The sequence below is a fragment of the Simochromis diagramma genome, unplaced genomic scaffold (assembly GCF_900408965.1).
Source record: "Simochromis diagramma unplaced genomic scaffold, fSimDia1.1 OVJJ01000344.1, whole genome shotgun sequence".
Lineage (NCBI taxonomy): Eukaryota > Metazoa > Chordata > Actinopteri > Cichliformes > Cichlidae > Simochromis > Simochromis diagramma.
Genome location: NW_024387375.1, coordinates 3550747 through 3564585, shown reverse-complemented (window position 1 = coordinate 3564585; position 13839 = coordinate 3550747). Strand labels below are relative to the sequence as shown.

Here is a 13839-nt window from a genome sequence, read left to right as displayed (position 1 = left end):
CGTGCACTTATGGACACTCTTATGTTCGAACCAGGTGTTCGTTATGGCCAAACTGTGATTTGCACAGAAATCCAATAACAAAACATCGCTCGGGTTCAGATCAGGGAGGCCGTTCCTCCCAATCACGCCCCTCCAGGTCTCGCTGTCGTTACTCACGTGAGCATTGAAGTCTCCCAGCAAGACAACAGCACCCCCCCCCCCAGGGACTCTAAGAATGCTGGGTACTCTGAACTGCCACTCGGCGCATAAGCGGTCAGGACCCGTTCCCCGACCCTAAGGCGCAGGGAACAAACCCTCTCATCCACCGGGAAAAACCCCAACATACCGGCAGCAAGCCAAGGGGATATTAGAATACCCACCCCAGCCCGCCGCCTCTCACCAGGGGCAACCCCAGACTGAGACAGAGTCCAGCCCCTCTCCAGGAGACTGGTTCCAGAGCTCAAGCCATGTGTAGAGGCGAGCCCGGCTATATCTAGCGGTACCTCTCAACCTCACGCACTAACTCAGGCTCCTTCCCCACCAGAGAGGTGACATTCCATGTCCCTATTGCCAGTCTTGGCAGCCGGGGATCAGTCCACCAGGGCCTCCGCTCCTGGCCGCCACCCGGCACACAATGCACCCGACCCCTATGGTGCCTCCTGCGGGTGGTGGGCCTGCGGGAGGATGGGCCCATGTCTCCTCTTCGGGCTGTGCCCGGCCAGGCCCCATGGACTAAGGCCCGGCCACCAGACGCTCGCCCTCGGGCACCCTCCCCGGGCCTGGCTCCAGGGCAGGGCCCCGGTAACCCTATCCCGGGCAGGGTAAACTGTTCCCTCGATGTTCTCTTCATAAGGGTCTTCTGAATCGCTCTTTTTCTGGTCCCTCACCCAGGACCAATTTGCCATGGGAGACCCTACCAGGGGGCAAAAGCCCCCAGACAACATAGCCCCTGGGATCCCTGGGACACACAAACCCCTCCACCACGATAAGGTAGCGATTCACGGAGAGGCTATTTTTAATTACTCTAGGAAAAACAAGTAAGCCTGCAGTGTGAGTGCAAAGTGTTCTAATGGGTTGGTATGGTACTATAAGATTGTTAAGATAAGATGGGGCCTGATTATTCAAGAATTTGTATATAAGGAACAGTATTTAAATTCAATTCTTTAACAGAGAGCCAATAAAGGGAAGCCAATATGGGAGAAATATGCTCTCTCTTTCTAGTCTCTGTTAGTACTCTTGCTGCAGCATTTTGAATTAACTGAATGCTATTCAGGGAGTTTTTAGGACATTCTGATAATAATCAATTACAGTAGTCTGGCCTAGAGGTAATAAATGCATGAACTAGTTTTTTCAGTGTGACTCTGAGACAGGATATTTCTAATTATAGAGATATTGCACAAATGGAAAAAAGCAGTCCTACATATTTGTTTAATATGTGCATTGAAGGACATATCCTGGTCAAAAATGACTCCAGTTTTCCTCACAGTATTACTGGAGGCCAAGGTAAGCCCATCCAGAGTAAGAATAATAATAGTTAGAAACAATATTTCCTTGATTTTCAGGGCCTTTATGTCTTTAAGACATTCCTGCAGTTAAACAGAATTGGTCCTAGCATTGAACCCTGTGGAACTCCATAATTGACCTTACTGTGTGAAAAGGACTCTCCATTTACTTGAACAAATTGGAGTCTATTAGACAAATATGATACAAACCACTGCAGTGCAGTACCTGTAATATCTACAGCACACTCTGATCATTGTAATAGAATATTATGTTCAACAATGTCTAATGCTGCACTGAGGTCTAGCAGGACAAGCAGAGAGATGAGTCCACTGTCAGAGGCTATAAGAAGAGAATTTGTAACCTTCACTAAAGCTGTTTCTTTACTGTGATGAGCTTTGAAACCTGACTGAAACTCTTAAAATAAGCCATTCCTCTGCAGATGATCAATTAGCTGTTTGACAACTACTCTTTCAAGAATTTTTGAAAAGAAAGGGAGGTTGGAGATTGGCCTATAATTAGCTAAGACTGCTGGGTCAAGTCATGGCTTTTTGAGCAAAGGTTTAACTACTGGCAGCTTGAAGGCCCGTGGTACATAGCAAATTATTAGAGATAGGTTGATCATATTTAAGATTGACACATTAATTAATAGCAGGACTTCTTTGTGCAGTCTTGTATGAATGCAGTCAGGAAGACATGTTGATGGTTTGGAGGAATTAATTACTGAAGTTAACTAAGAAAGATCAATTGAAGAAAAAGATTCTAAAGACTCTCTAATATGTTATTAAACAGAAAGGCAGTTTTGCATTTTGTAGTTCTGTTTCTGCTTATTACACAGAAACTACCACCAGTAATTGAGTGGTAATGACTTACAAATGACCGAGCTGTAATAAAAAGTGCTACCATAGAAAACTATGTATTATTAGAAAGAGAGAGACATGTTTGATCTTGTAACACAGAGGTTCCCAAAGTGGGGGACATGCCTAAGAAATACCGCAGTGTCATTGCGGTATGAATTTTTTAAAAAAAGAACGCTTGGACACTGCTAGCATAATGGACAGGTTTTTGACAGGGCTCCCACGGAAACGCAAAGCAGAAGATGAAGCATCGCCAAATATGCTTCCAAACCAACTTCCCAACCCAAAGACTAGAAAATATGATGAAGCATATCTTACCTTTGGCTTCACCTGCACAAGTGCGAAGGTAGGTCTCCCTGACAGAATTTGTTTCCCATGCGTCGGGAGCATGCGCTGGGCTGTCCAAATCAAGGACAAACAGTATCCCACAGTTGTTGACGTTTTTAAAACCATTTTGCATAGAGGCATTTTTTGAAAAATGTATTGATAGCTATGTTGAATATTATTACACAGGAAGAAAAACAACTACACGTAAAATAATTACATTCTGACGCCTCTGCCTTTCTAAATGGAGGGACAGTAACTGTGTGTGTATATGTAAGCGTGTAACAACTGCAGATAGTAAGATTAACAGTATTTTGTCTCTATTCGCCATTGTAGAAATTCATCTCATGTAAACAATAACGTGGCGCACAGCGTGATGTCAAAAAAGGCAAATACCTTTGATGTTGCGTGAAAACTGAGTTTTTGAAAATCTCCAACCTGACAGGAGTTTTTAAAAATCTCAGTTTGCGGTGATCCGAAACGCCGTTTACCTGTGGACAAAAGCTCCATGCATAAATGCATAAAAAACCTGCGTTTTCAAAAATATCCGTGTATGTGTGGACGTAGCGTAAAAGAGTTAATAGTTCATTTTATTGCTACCTATAATTTATTGCAGTTTAATGCATTTGTTTGTTTACTAAATGTTTGAGGTGTGAAATAAACTGCAATTGAGTTTGAAAACAAAAAATATGGGTGTGTGTGGTTAGAGGATCTATTTGTGCTGGGGGATGGGGTTTAGGTGGGGTTTAGGTGGGGGGGGGGGCAAAATTTTCTTGTAAAACAAAGGGGTGCCTAGCAAAAAAAAACTTTGGGAACCACTGTTGTAACAGGACGTATATTTGGCCTATGTAAAATTGTGTATCTTTCTGCCTTTGTGCTTGCTATTAAATATTTAGAATTATTTGCACATTGCTTCTAAAATGCAAAGGACAAGTATACCACATTCATAAACTCTGATGAATGCTCTAGAAGTTATATCTTTAAATCGTCATTTGATCACAAAACAGTGTGGCAGCCATTCAATAATAATGTTGTTTATGCACTTCTAATTCAACACCAGTAGAATATATCATAGCAGAGGCATAAAAAATTGTATTCATTAAGTGTAACATCTGCTTCAATATTAATTTCCAGATTCTATCACCTGTGTGAGATGTCTACCTGAGTTTTGGTCAAATGAAAGAAGAGATGCCTGTATAAAGAAGGAAGCAGTGTTTCTGTCATATGAAGAAATTATGGGAGCTCTGCTTACTGCAGCATCTTTATTTGGGGCATGCATGACAATTATTGTGATACTCATTTTCTTTAAGTATAGGAAAACTCCTATTGTCAGGGCAAACAACTCTGAACTGAGCTTCCTGCTGCTCTTCTCCTTAATTCTGTGTTTTCTGTGTTCTCTGACCTTCATTGGTCAGCCCTCTGATTGGTCCTGTATGCTCCGACATGTAGCATTTGGCATCACCTTTGTCCTCTGTATCTCTTGTCTTCTGGGAAAAACAATAGTTGTTTTAATGGCCTTCAGAGCTACGCGTCCAGGTAGTAATGTTAAAAAATGGTTTGGGCAGACACAGCAGAGACTCTGTGTTACAGCATTCACTCTTATACAAGTTAATATTTGTATCATCTGGTTAACAACTTCTCCTCCTTTTCCGTTTAAGAATTTTAAGGAAATCAAAGATAAAATCACCTTAGAGTGTGCCCTCGGCTCAGCTGTAGGCTTTTGGGCTGTGCTTGGTTATATAGGACTTCTGGCTATTTTATGTTTTATTTTTGCATTTTTAGCTCGAAAACTACCCGATAATTTCAATGAGGCCAAGTTTATCACTTTCAGCATGCTGATATTCTGTGCAGTGTGGATTACATTTATCCCAGCATATGTCAGCTCTCCTGGAAAGTTCAGTGTTGCTGTAGAAATATTTGCTATACTTGCTTCCAGTTTTGGACTGCTAATTTGCATCTTCATACCCAAATGTTATATCATCTTACTGAAACCAGAAAATAATACAAAAAAACATATTATGGGGAAGAAGGCACCATAGTCACTTTCAAAACTGAATGCAGTAAAATAGAATGTTAATGTTATTATTATTTTTACATAATTGGGTCATCATTCTTTCAGAATATAAATAAGCTGCCAGCAGGATATAGTCCATTGATACTGGCTTTGTAGAAACTGCTTCTTCTTTCTGATGCATTTTCATTACTTACTTTGTAATTTACTCAAACAAAAAAAACAAACATACCAAGTGACTGATAGCTAAAGGTTATTGAGTCATTCACACATTCATCATGACGTGCTTTTATTTTGTTCTGTCAAACTCTGGAAGTTTGTTATTTGAATGACATGCCACTGCAGATAAAATTAGTAAGAGTATGTATTATTCTGTAACCTGTTCATTCTCCATATCAAGAGGCCTCCAACCACTGTTGAATTTTAGTGTGCAGCACAGTCTTGATTACAGTAGTTGCTTTGCTTTGTCCATGTATGCGTTTTATGCATGATTCTCAAAGAGCAGCTACGCATAGATACATGGCTAATGAAATCAGAAAAGTTTAACTTTTTTCTCTTAATATAATGATAATAGCAATAACAGTTAAGCTCTTCCTTGATATAAGATCAGAACAAAATACAGTCCCAAATGCATAGAAATAGCTGCGTTTTCAAAAATACCCATGTAGGTGTGGACACAGCGTAAAAGAGTTAGTAGTTTATTTTATTACTACCTGTAATTTATTGCAGATTACTTGTACAGTGGAACCCCGACTTACGAATACCCCATTTAACGAAAAATTCAAGTTACGAAGGCACTTAACGGCAATATTTCTGCACGTGTTACGGCAAAGTGCCCGCGTAACGAAATCCGCTGGCTCTGATTGGCTGAGCCCAGAATGCCCAGAATGCCTGCAGTTAGCAATTAGCCTATAGCCTATCGTTCACTCAAAAGGCGCGATGGGTGCTTCGACTTATGAAAATTTTCGACTTACGAAAGACCCTCAGGAACGAATTAATTTCGTAAGTCAGGGTTCCACTGTATAAAATATGGTACTCTATACGATGAGATATTAGAGTAAATACAAAAACAGTAAATATACAAAAAAGTCTGCTGGTGTAAAATGTCTAAAATACCTCTAAACTGCTAATCATTTACAGTTGCCTTTCTGCTGGCAACAGAATCTGTCTCACAAGTAGATTGGGAGACAGATTCTAGCTAATTAAGGTGGACATTAAACTCTAAAAAGCTGTCATACTGCCCCTGGTAGCAGCAATAGATTTAATTTTAAGAACAAAAACACGAGGATATGCAGTTCATTTTCAACTTCTGTCTAATAAGCAACGGGTGATTTTAATTATTTATTTATTGTTGGCTAACTGAACTGAAATGAAATCCACTTGTTAGCTGTAATGCATAGTTTTGAAGAGTCAATTATAAATGAAGACTTTGTGGAGGAGAGCCTGTTTGCGTGGGTGCACCAGTGGTTCACCGGACCAACAGGCTAAAGTCAGATTAGATTTTTCCTCACTAGATCAGTATACAGACCAAGCTGGCAGAGCAGATGTCTGTAAGATGCGACCAACAATATTTTATGCGAATAAAATGCTGCTCATCAAAAAACAGGATAACTGGTCATTTTACAGAGTAAGCAGAAAGTATCAGGTAGGGTAACAAATGGCTTTATCATAGGAGTAAGTAACATACTGTGCTACTCAAAAGTAACACGTAATGTATAATACATTACTGTTCTTGAGTAATGACCGCAGCACTGATTGCAAACTGGTTGTAAATTGATTTGATGTGCTTGGGTACTCATCGCACATCTGCACTGCCAGCTGATTGTGCTGCTTGGTCTTTCCACACGGCCTGACAAGGAAAAGTCAAACACAGAGGGGACAGTGTCAACTTCAGCTTGTGGGTCTGGTGAACCACCGATGCAGCTGACTTAAACACACACTTATCCACCTAACTGTCATTTGCAAAGTGATCTACAATCCCAAGCATTATGGCCCACAGGTGGATTACCTTATTTCAGTGGGAATCTATTTAACAATTAAAACACAACCAACCTAGTGACATCAGGTTCTGTACGGGCACAAGATGGCGCTACACCTGTTGTAAAAACTTAAAACACTTATTTCATAAACTACACTTCAAATGTCAAATCCTCCCTGCTGTAAATTTCCCTTAGCATTTCATGTCATCTTTAATTTAGTATCAGACTGTTGACAGATCTTAATGTCACATCTATGCATCACAGATGTGAAAGTGGAAGTTAATGGATTACTGTAACTTGTTGTATAAAGCTCTAAGAGTGTATAAGAGTAATGTATAAAAAAAGTAAAGTTTCCAGTGCATCCACTTCTTTCCTTATTAAGCAGGTGCTTTCTAAGAAAGTAATTTTATGACCTTCATTACCACTTTGGAAAAGGATACTGCATGTTTAACATTTTAATACATTTTAATGCATATTTATTTCTAATAAATTGTTTTTTGCACTGTTACTTCTTATTTAAGCCCTGTGTGATGTGTATGTCCTTGTTTTACATATGTAAACTTACATTTAAATGCAAATTTGGGCATGATTCTCCTTTTGCCAGACCTGTACATCTACTGTGAATATACTGCCACTCTTCGATTATGTCTTATGCTGCACCAAAAGGTATAAATACCAGCTTAAGTATTTCATCTTCATTATAGTACTTTTAATGCTACTAAGTGGTTTAGCTCAAGAAATGACACCAACACAGAGATGGCCAGAGCAGGGATGGGCATTTCTACAACTGTTGTTGGTGGCATCTGTCTCTCATGCTGAGGAGCCAGTGTGCAGACAGAGAGGAGATCCTGAGAACCCACTGCTATCTAAGAATGGGCATATTATACTGGGGGGGATGTTCTCTTTTCACACAAGCTGGAAAGACAGAAAGGATTCCTACATGAATAAACCTCTGCCACTACAATGTACCAGGTAAATGACACATTACAAATCAATTTACATTTAAAGAATCTTTTGGGAATCATGACAGACAAAAAGGTATTTTCATTTGTTTTAGTTATTTAAATTCCTTTCATTAAATGTTTTAATTTGAAATGTTTTTGTTTTGTATTTTGAGATTTATCCAGATTATTTGTGTCTGTTTTAAGGAACACAATGCAATTCAAATTATTAATAATTGTCTCAATTAAGTTTAAATTTCAGAGATTTGCAGTTTGCCCAGGCTATGCTTTTTGCCATTGAGGAGATTAATAACAGTACAGACCTACTGCCAGGAATCTCTGTGGGCTATAAAATCTATGATACTTGTGGATCTGTTGCCAGAAGTGTAGGAGTTACACTAGCTTTGGCTAATGGTAATGAAATTGTGTCTGTACCATCCAAGAACTCATGTACAAAACCTGCATATGTGCAGGCCATAATAGGAGAGACCTCTTCTTCTCCAACCATAGCAGTAGCTACTGTTATTGGACCTTTTTTTGTACCCGTGGTTGGTATTTTATATATAGAACCTATTTTATCATCTTTGAATACTTTTTTTTTTTTTTAAAAAAATTTTTTTTAGGTCAGTCACTTTGCCTGGTACATTTTATGTACTCAGTATAAGTATTGAGTAGAACTGTAATTTTAATATTTTTACTATATTTTTTCCATTAAATTTAAATGTTTTATTTTTAACACTTTCATCTTTTTTTCATTCTGTGTCTTTTTCATTTATAAGTTTTTATTTTTAATTCCAGATCAGCCACTTTGCCACATGTGCTTGTCTCAGTGACAAAACCAAGTACCCATCCTTCCTCAGAACAATACCCAGTGACTACTACCAGAGCAGAGCCCTGGCCCATTTGGTCAAGTACTTTAGATGGACTTGGGTTGGAGCTATCAGATCCAATAATGATTATGGAAATAATGGCATGGCCACATTCACAGAAACTGCACAGCAGCTGGGCGTCTGTCTGGAGTATTCTGTATCTTTTTTTAGAACAGATCCATATGCCAAAATACAAAGGATACTTGAAATTATAAAGGCTTCAACCTCCAAGGTGATTGTTGCATTCCTTTCCCGTGCAGATTTGAATGTCCTGCTACCTGAGTTTTCATACCATAACTTGTCTGGGTATCAGTGGATAGGCAGTGAGTCTTGGATATTTGATTCACAGACAGCAGAAATGGACATACATCACATACTGAATGGTTCCATTGGTCTTTCCATTCCTAAAGCACATATCACTGGCCTGAGAGAGTTCATACTGGATGAGAAGCCACTGAAATCATCAAATAATGAACTGTTCACTGAGGTCTGGGAGACACTATTTAGTTGTAAGTTCAAGGAGTTGAAGTCATCAGCAGACATTCAGAGAGAGTGTACTGGACATGAAGATATGACTGGAGTTCAAAATAGCTTCATTGACATGTCTCTCATGCCTATCTTTAACAATGTCTACAAAGGAGTGTATGCAGTGGCCCATGCACTTCACAATATCCTCAGTTGTAATAAAACATGTAACAAAACTGTGCAGCTAGATCCATTCATGGTGAGCTTTTTAGTAGCTTGAAATACAGTTTTCACATTAAGTTATTAAGAAAAATGTTATCTAAAAAAATGAATTCTTATATATATATTTTAACCAGTCGGTATGTACAATCTTTGTCATGCAATGAATTGAGTTATGACATACTTCTTAGGTTCTGCAACACATACAGAAGATCCATTTCACAACAAAGGAAGGAGATGAGGTTCACTTTAATGAGAATGGAGATCCAGCAGCAAAGTATGACATTATAAACTGGCAGCCAAGAGAAAATGGTACTGTGGAGTTTGTCACAGTTGGCCTCTATGATGTATCATTAACTACAGAGAAACAGCTAAAACTGCAAAACAAGTCTTTAATTTGGGCAAGAAACTCAAAGCGGGTAAGCTATCGTACAATTCCTTTTTATGTTGTTGTTTCTTTGTTCAAAATATGCAATTAATTATGTTTCACAATATTTTGATGGTTCAAAATACATTGTTCTACAGAGAACATCATATGGACATTTTTCTTTGTCAAAGTCCATATACGGTTAAATATTGTTGATCATGCAGGTGCCTGTGTCAGTTTGCAGTGAGAAATGTCGCCCAGGAACACGCAAGGTTCTCCAGAAAGGACGGCCTCTTTGCTGCTATGACTGTATAGCATGTGCAGAGGGAGAGATCAGCAACATTACAGGTGCAATGATATTTCATTTTAACTTTGGTGCGTTGCAAAGCAAAGTTAAGTGCGTAGGAAGGCCACACAGTAACCATATAATAAGTTTGATCTCTGTTTTTGTGGAGGCATAATATCATTTAGATTTCCTTGTTGAACTATGTGAAAATAATTAACTGCTTATCACAGAATCGTGAGTAAGGAGATAAAATTAATTTGGACATTATTTTTGATAATTGATAGCATTGGATTTCTGCAAAAAAAAAATTAATTAAAATTTAAATAAATTTTACATATGTCTGCATATGTAAATATAGACAAATAGAGAGAGAGTTTTTATGTTATAACAGGACTTACATGTGGTCTTCGTAAAATTGTTTATGCACTCTGGAAAATATTTAGAATTGCATGTTCATTCATTTAAAGTGCAAAGGAAATGTATGCAACAATCAAAAACAGCAAGTGAATGCACTAGATAGCTACACTGTGCAAACTCACTTAACCACAAAACCGTGAAGCATTGTTTTTTGGGGTTTTTTGGGGGGTTTTTTTTGGGGGGGGCGGGGTTGCTCAATAAACATGTTGTTTTTCATCTTGTAACTGTAAATCAGCAGTAGAATATTACATGGATGTTTTTGATGCAAATGCAGGCATATGATAATTGTACTAAATATTAATTTCCAGATTCTACCACCTGTGTGAGATGTCTACCTGAGTTTTGGTCAAATAAAGGAAGAGATGCTTGTATAAAGAAGGAAGCAGTGTTTCTGTCATATGAAGAAATTATGGGAGCACTGCTCACTGCAGTAGCTTTATTTGGGGCATGCATGGCGATTGGTGTGATACTTATTTTCTTCAAATATAGGAAAACTCCTATTGTCAGGGCAAACAATTCTGAGCTGAGCTTCCTGCTGCTCTTCTCCTTAATTCTGTGCTTCCTGTGTTCTCTGACCTTCATTGGTCAGCCCTCTGATTGGTCCTGCATGTTCCGCCATGTAGCATTTGGCATCACCTTTGTCATCTGTATCTCTTGTCTTCTGGGAAAAACAATGGTTGTTTTAATGGCCTTCAGAGCTACAGGTCCAGGTAGTAATGTTAAAAAATGGTTTGGGCAGACACAGCAGAGACTCTGTGTTACAGCATTCACTCTTATACAAGTTATCATTTGTATCACCTGGTTAACAACTTCTCCTCCTTTTCCATTTAAGAATTTTAAGGAAATTAAAGACAAGATCACTCTGGAGTGTGCCCTCGGCTCAGCTGTAGGCTTTTGGGCTGTGCTTGGTTATATAGGAGTTTTGGCTATTTTATGTTTTATTTTTGCATTTTTAGCTCGAAAACTACCCGATAATTTCAATGAGGCCAAGTTTATCACGTTCAGCATGCTGATATTCTGTGCAGTGTGGATTACATTTATCCCAGCATATATCAGCTCTCCTGGAAAGTTCAGTGTTGCTGTAGAAATATTTGCTATACTTGCTTCCAGTTTTGGACTGCTATTTTGCATCTTCATACCTAAATGTTATATCATATTACTGAAACCAGAGAATAATACGAAAAGAAATATGATGGGGAAGAAGGTACCAAATTCACTTTGAATATCGAATGCAGTAAAATGCGATTTACCAAGTGACTGAAGGCTAAAAGTTATTGATGTATATATATTTATTATGGTTTTTCTTTATTTATTTCGTTATGGTAAAGTCTGGATTTTTTAATTTAAATTTGAATGACATGGGACTGCAGATAAATTCAGAAAGCATATGTCATCTGCTCAATTTTCCCTTCTTTTTTAAGAGGCTGCCATGTAGACCCATAGTTGAATTCTAGTATTAATTGCAATGTAACTTGATTAGTATGTTTTGCTTTCAGAAATGCTGTTTCTGCATGATTCATAGAGAGCAGCTACATTCATGAGATACGTGTCAAATGAAATAAGGAAAGTTAACCCTTTCTTCCTTTTATTATATATGGGATAAAACAATAAAAGCCAAGCTTTTTCTTGGTATTGGATCAGAAAACAAATGCTATATGGTACCTTACATGATGATAACTAGCTGTTCTCATCACATTATTTAACCGTTTTAAACACAAATTACTGTAAACAAAAAAATAAATACAATTTATTGATTTACTGTTAACTTCTTTGTTTTTCTATGTTAATGCCTCATTTAGACACATCATTGCTGCTCTTGCTGAACAAGAAAAAATGTAATTTTATGCAAGCCAGAATTTCTTTCTTCTGTTAGATACACGTATTTTTACTCTTACATAATTTTATGTTAATTTTTATATTTGCACATTTTCATTCTCATATGTATACATTTTAACATGGATGTACAGGGTGGGCCATTTATATGGATACACTGTAATAAAATGGGAATGGTTGGTGATATTAAAGTCCTGTTTGTGGCACATTAGTATATGTGAGGGGGCAAACTCCTCAAGATGGGTGGTGACCATGGTGGCCATTTAGAAGTCGGCCATCTTGGATACAACTTGTTTTGTCGCCGGAAAGAACATGGCGTACTGTATCCCCCGCTCCCGCAAAAGCAGCTTCACTGCATCATAGGCCTTTCACTTCTTCAGCACCGCCGTGGAGAAGTCATTGTAGAATGACACCGTTGAGCCATTAAGCTTGAGCCCCCCATCTGAGTCAGTGCACCGCTTCCATGACTCTCTGCTTATCTCTGAAAGAGTGAAAACAAATGAGCAGAGTGCGGGGACGGTTGTTAGGGTCTGGTTAGCCCTCTCCAACTTTATGCGCCCAGCCTTGGTGGAACGCGTGTAGCCAAGTCTCAAAAAAGTCCACCTGCTGAGCAGATTCATTGTCCTCCGGTAGGCCAACAAGCCGGACGTTCAGTCGTGTGCTGTAGTTTTCTGCTGCATCCAATCTTTCCATGAGAGCGCTGACTTGATTTTCAAGCTCGGTGATCCGGGGCTCGTGAGCAATAGCAACGCCGTCCCCAGCTGGCACCCTAGCTGCTGCTTCATCCAACCTTTTATGTGCTGACTGGAGTTCCACCACGAGTGTGTTACAGCGGGCACCATCTTGAGGGGCTTCGCCCGGTTCAGACGGAGTGTCTTTCCTTTCTCTATTCGGTCGCTGCTTACCCATCTTGTCAAAAGACTGTGGCCAAAAGTCTTTCAGGGACATAGCCCACAATGTACAGGGTGGGCCATGTGACACATCAAACTTATTGGCAATGTCACAAGAAAAACAATGGTGTGCTTGGTTTCAACATAACTTTATTCTTTCATGAGTTATTTACAAGTTTCTGACCACTTATAAAATGTGTTCAATGTGCTGTCCATTGTGTTGGTTTGTCAATGCAACCCTCTTCTCCCACTCTTCACAGACTGATAGCAACACCGTAGGAGAAATGCCAGCACAGGCATCCAGTATCTGTAGTTTCAGGTGCTGCACATATCGTATCTTCACGCCATAGACAATTGCCTTCAGATGACCCCAAAGATAAAAGTCTAAGGGGGTCAGATCGGGAGATCTTGAGCGCCATTCAACTGGCCCACGATGACCAATCCACTTTCTTTTTTTTCTTTTTTTCTTTTTTTTTTTTTTTTTGCCTGTCCCGTTTGGCTCTTTTGCCATCAGAATTATTGTCTAAAGGCAAAGAAAGATGCCCAACGGATTTACTTTACCAAATTGACCATCCCAGCCTTGCCGTAATGGTCCATTTGATTCACCTTTTATTGTTTATTTTATTTTCACTTGCTGAATACGGGACCAATCCACTTTCCAGGAAACTGTTCATCTAGGAATGCTCGGACCTGGCACCCATAATGTGGTGGTGCACCATCTTGCTGGAAAAACTCAGGGAATGTGCCAGCTTCAGTGCACAAAGAGGGAAACACATCATCATGTAGCAATTTCAAATATCCAGTGGCCTTGAGGTTTCCATTGATGAAGAATGGATCCACTATCGTTGTACCCCATATACCACACCAAACCATCACTTTTGTTGTTCCAACAGTCTTGGAGG

The 13839-nt window shown here is 39.1% G+C and overlaps 2 protein-coding genes across 2 annotated transcripts; both read left to right on the top strand.

Annotated features, from left to right (window-relative positions):
- The first annotated feature begins 3405 nt into the window (after positions 1–3405).
- Positions 3406–4818, top strand: LOC120719985 (extracellular calcium-sensing receptor-like). The gene has a single exon (XM_040009544.1). The coding sequence runs from the start codon at positions 3896–3898 to the stop codon at positions 4697–4699; it is 804 nt and encodes a 267-aa protein (XP_039865478.1). The 5' UTR covers positions 3406–3895; the 3' UTR covers positions 4700–4818.
- Positions 4819–7417: 2599 nt separating this feature from the next.
- On the top strand, positions 7418–11436 carry LOC120719856 (extracellular calcium-sensing receptor-like). Its single transcript, XM_040009391.1, has 6 exons — positions 7418–7622; positions 7842–8139; positions 8390–9184; positions 9336–9563; positions 9736–9859; positions 10523–11436. Exons 1-6 carry the CDS (start codon positions 7546–7548, stop codon positions 11434–11436), a joined length of 2436 nt encoding a protein of 811 aa, XP_039865325.1. The 5' UTR covers positions 7418–7545.
- Positions 11437–13839: the final 2403 nt, after the last annotated feature.

Excerpts from the sequence above, each read along its gene's own strand:
- LOC120719985 (XM_040009544.1), top strand. The coding sequence starts at position 3,896 with ATGGGAGCTCTGCTTACTGCAGCATCTTTATTTGGGGCATGCATGACA.
- LOC120719856 (XM_040009391.1), top strand. The coding sequence starts at position 7,546 with ATGTTCTCTTTTCACACAAGCTGGAAAGACAGAAAGGATTCCTACATG. Across the intron at positions 9,185-9,335 it reads TGCAGCTAGATCCATTCATG|GTTCTGCAACACATACAGAA; the intron begins GTGAGCTTTTTA and ends CATACTTCTTAG. Across the intron at positions 9,564-9,735 it reads GGGCAAGAAACTCAAAGCGG|GTGCCTGTGTCAGTTTGCAG; the intron begins GTAAGCTATCGT and ends TTGATCATGCAG.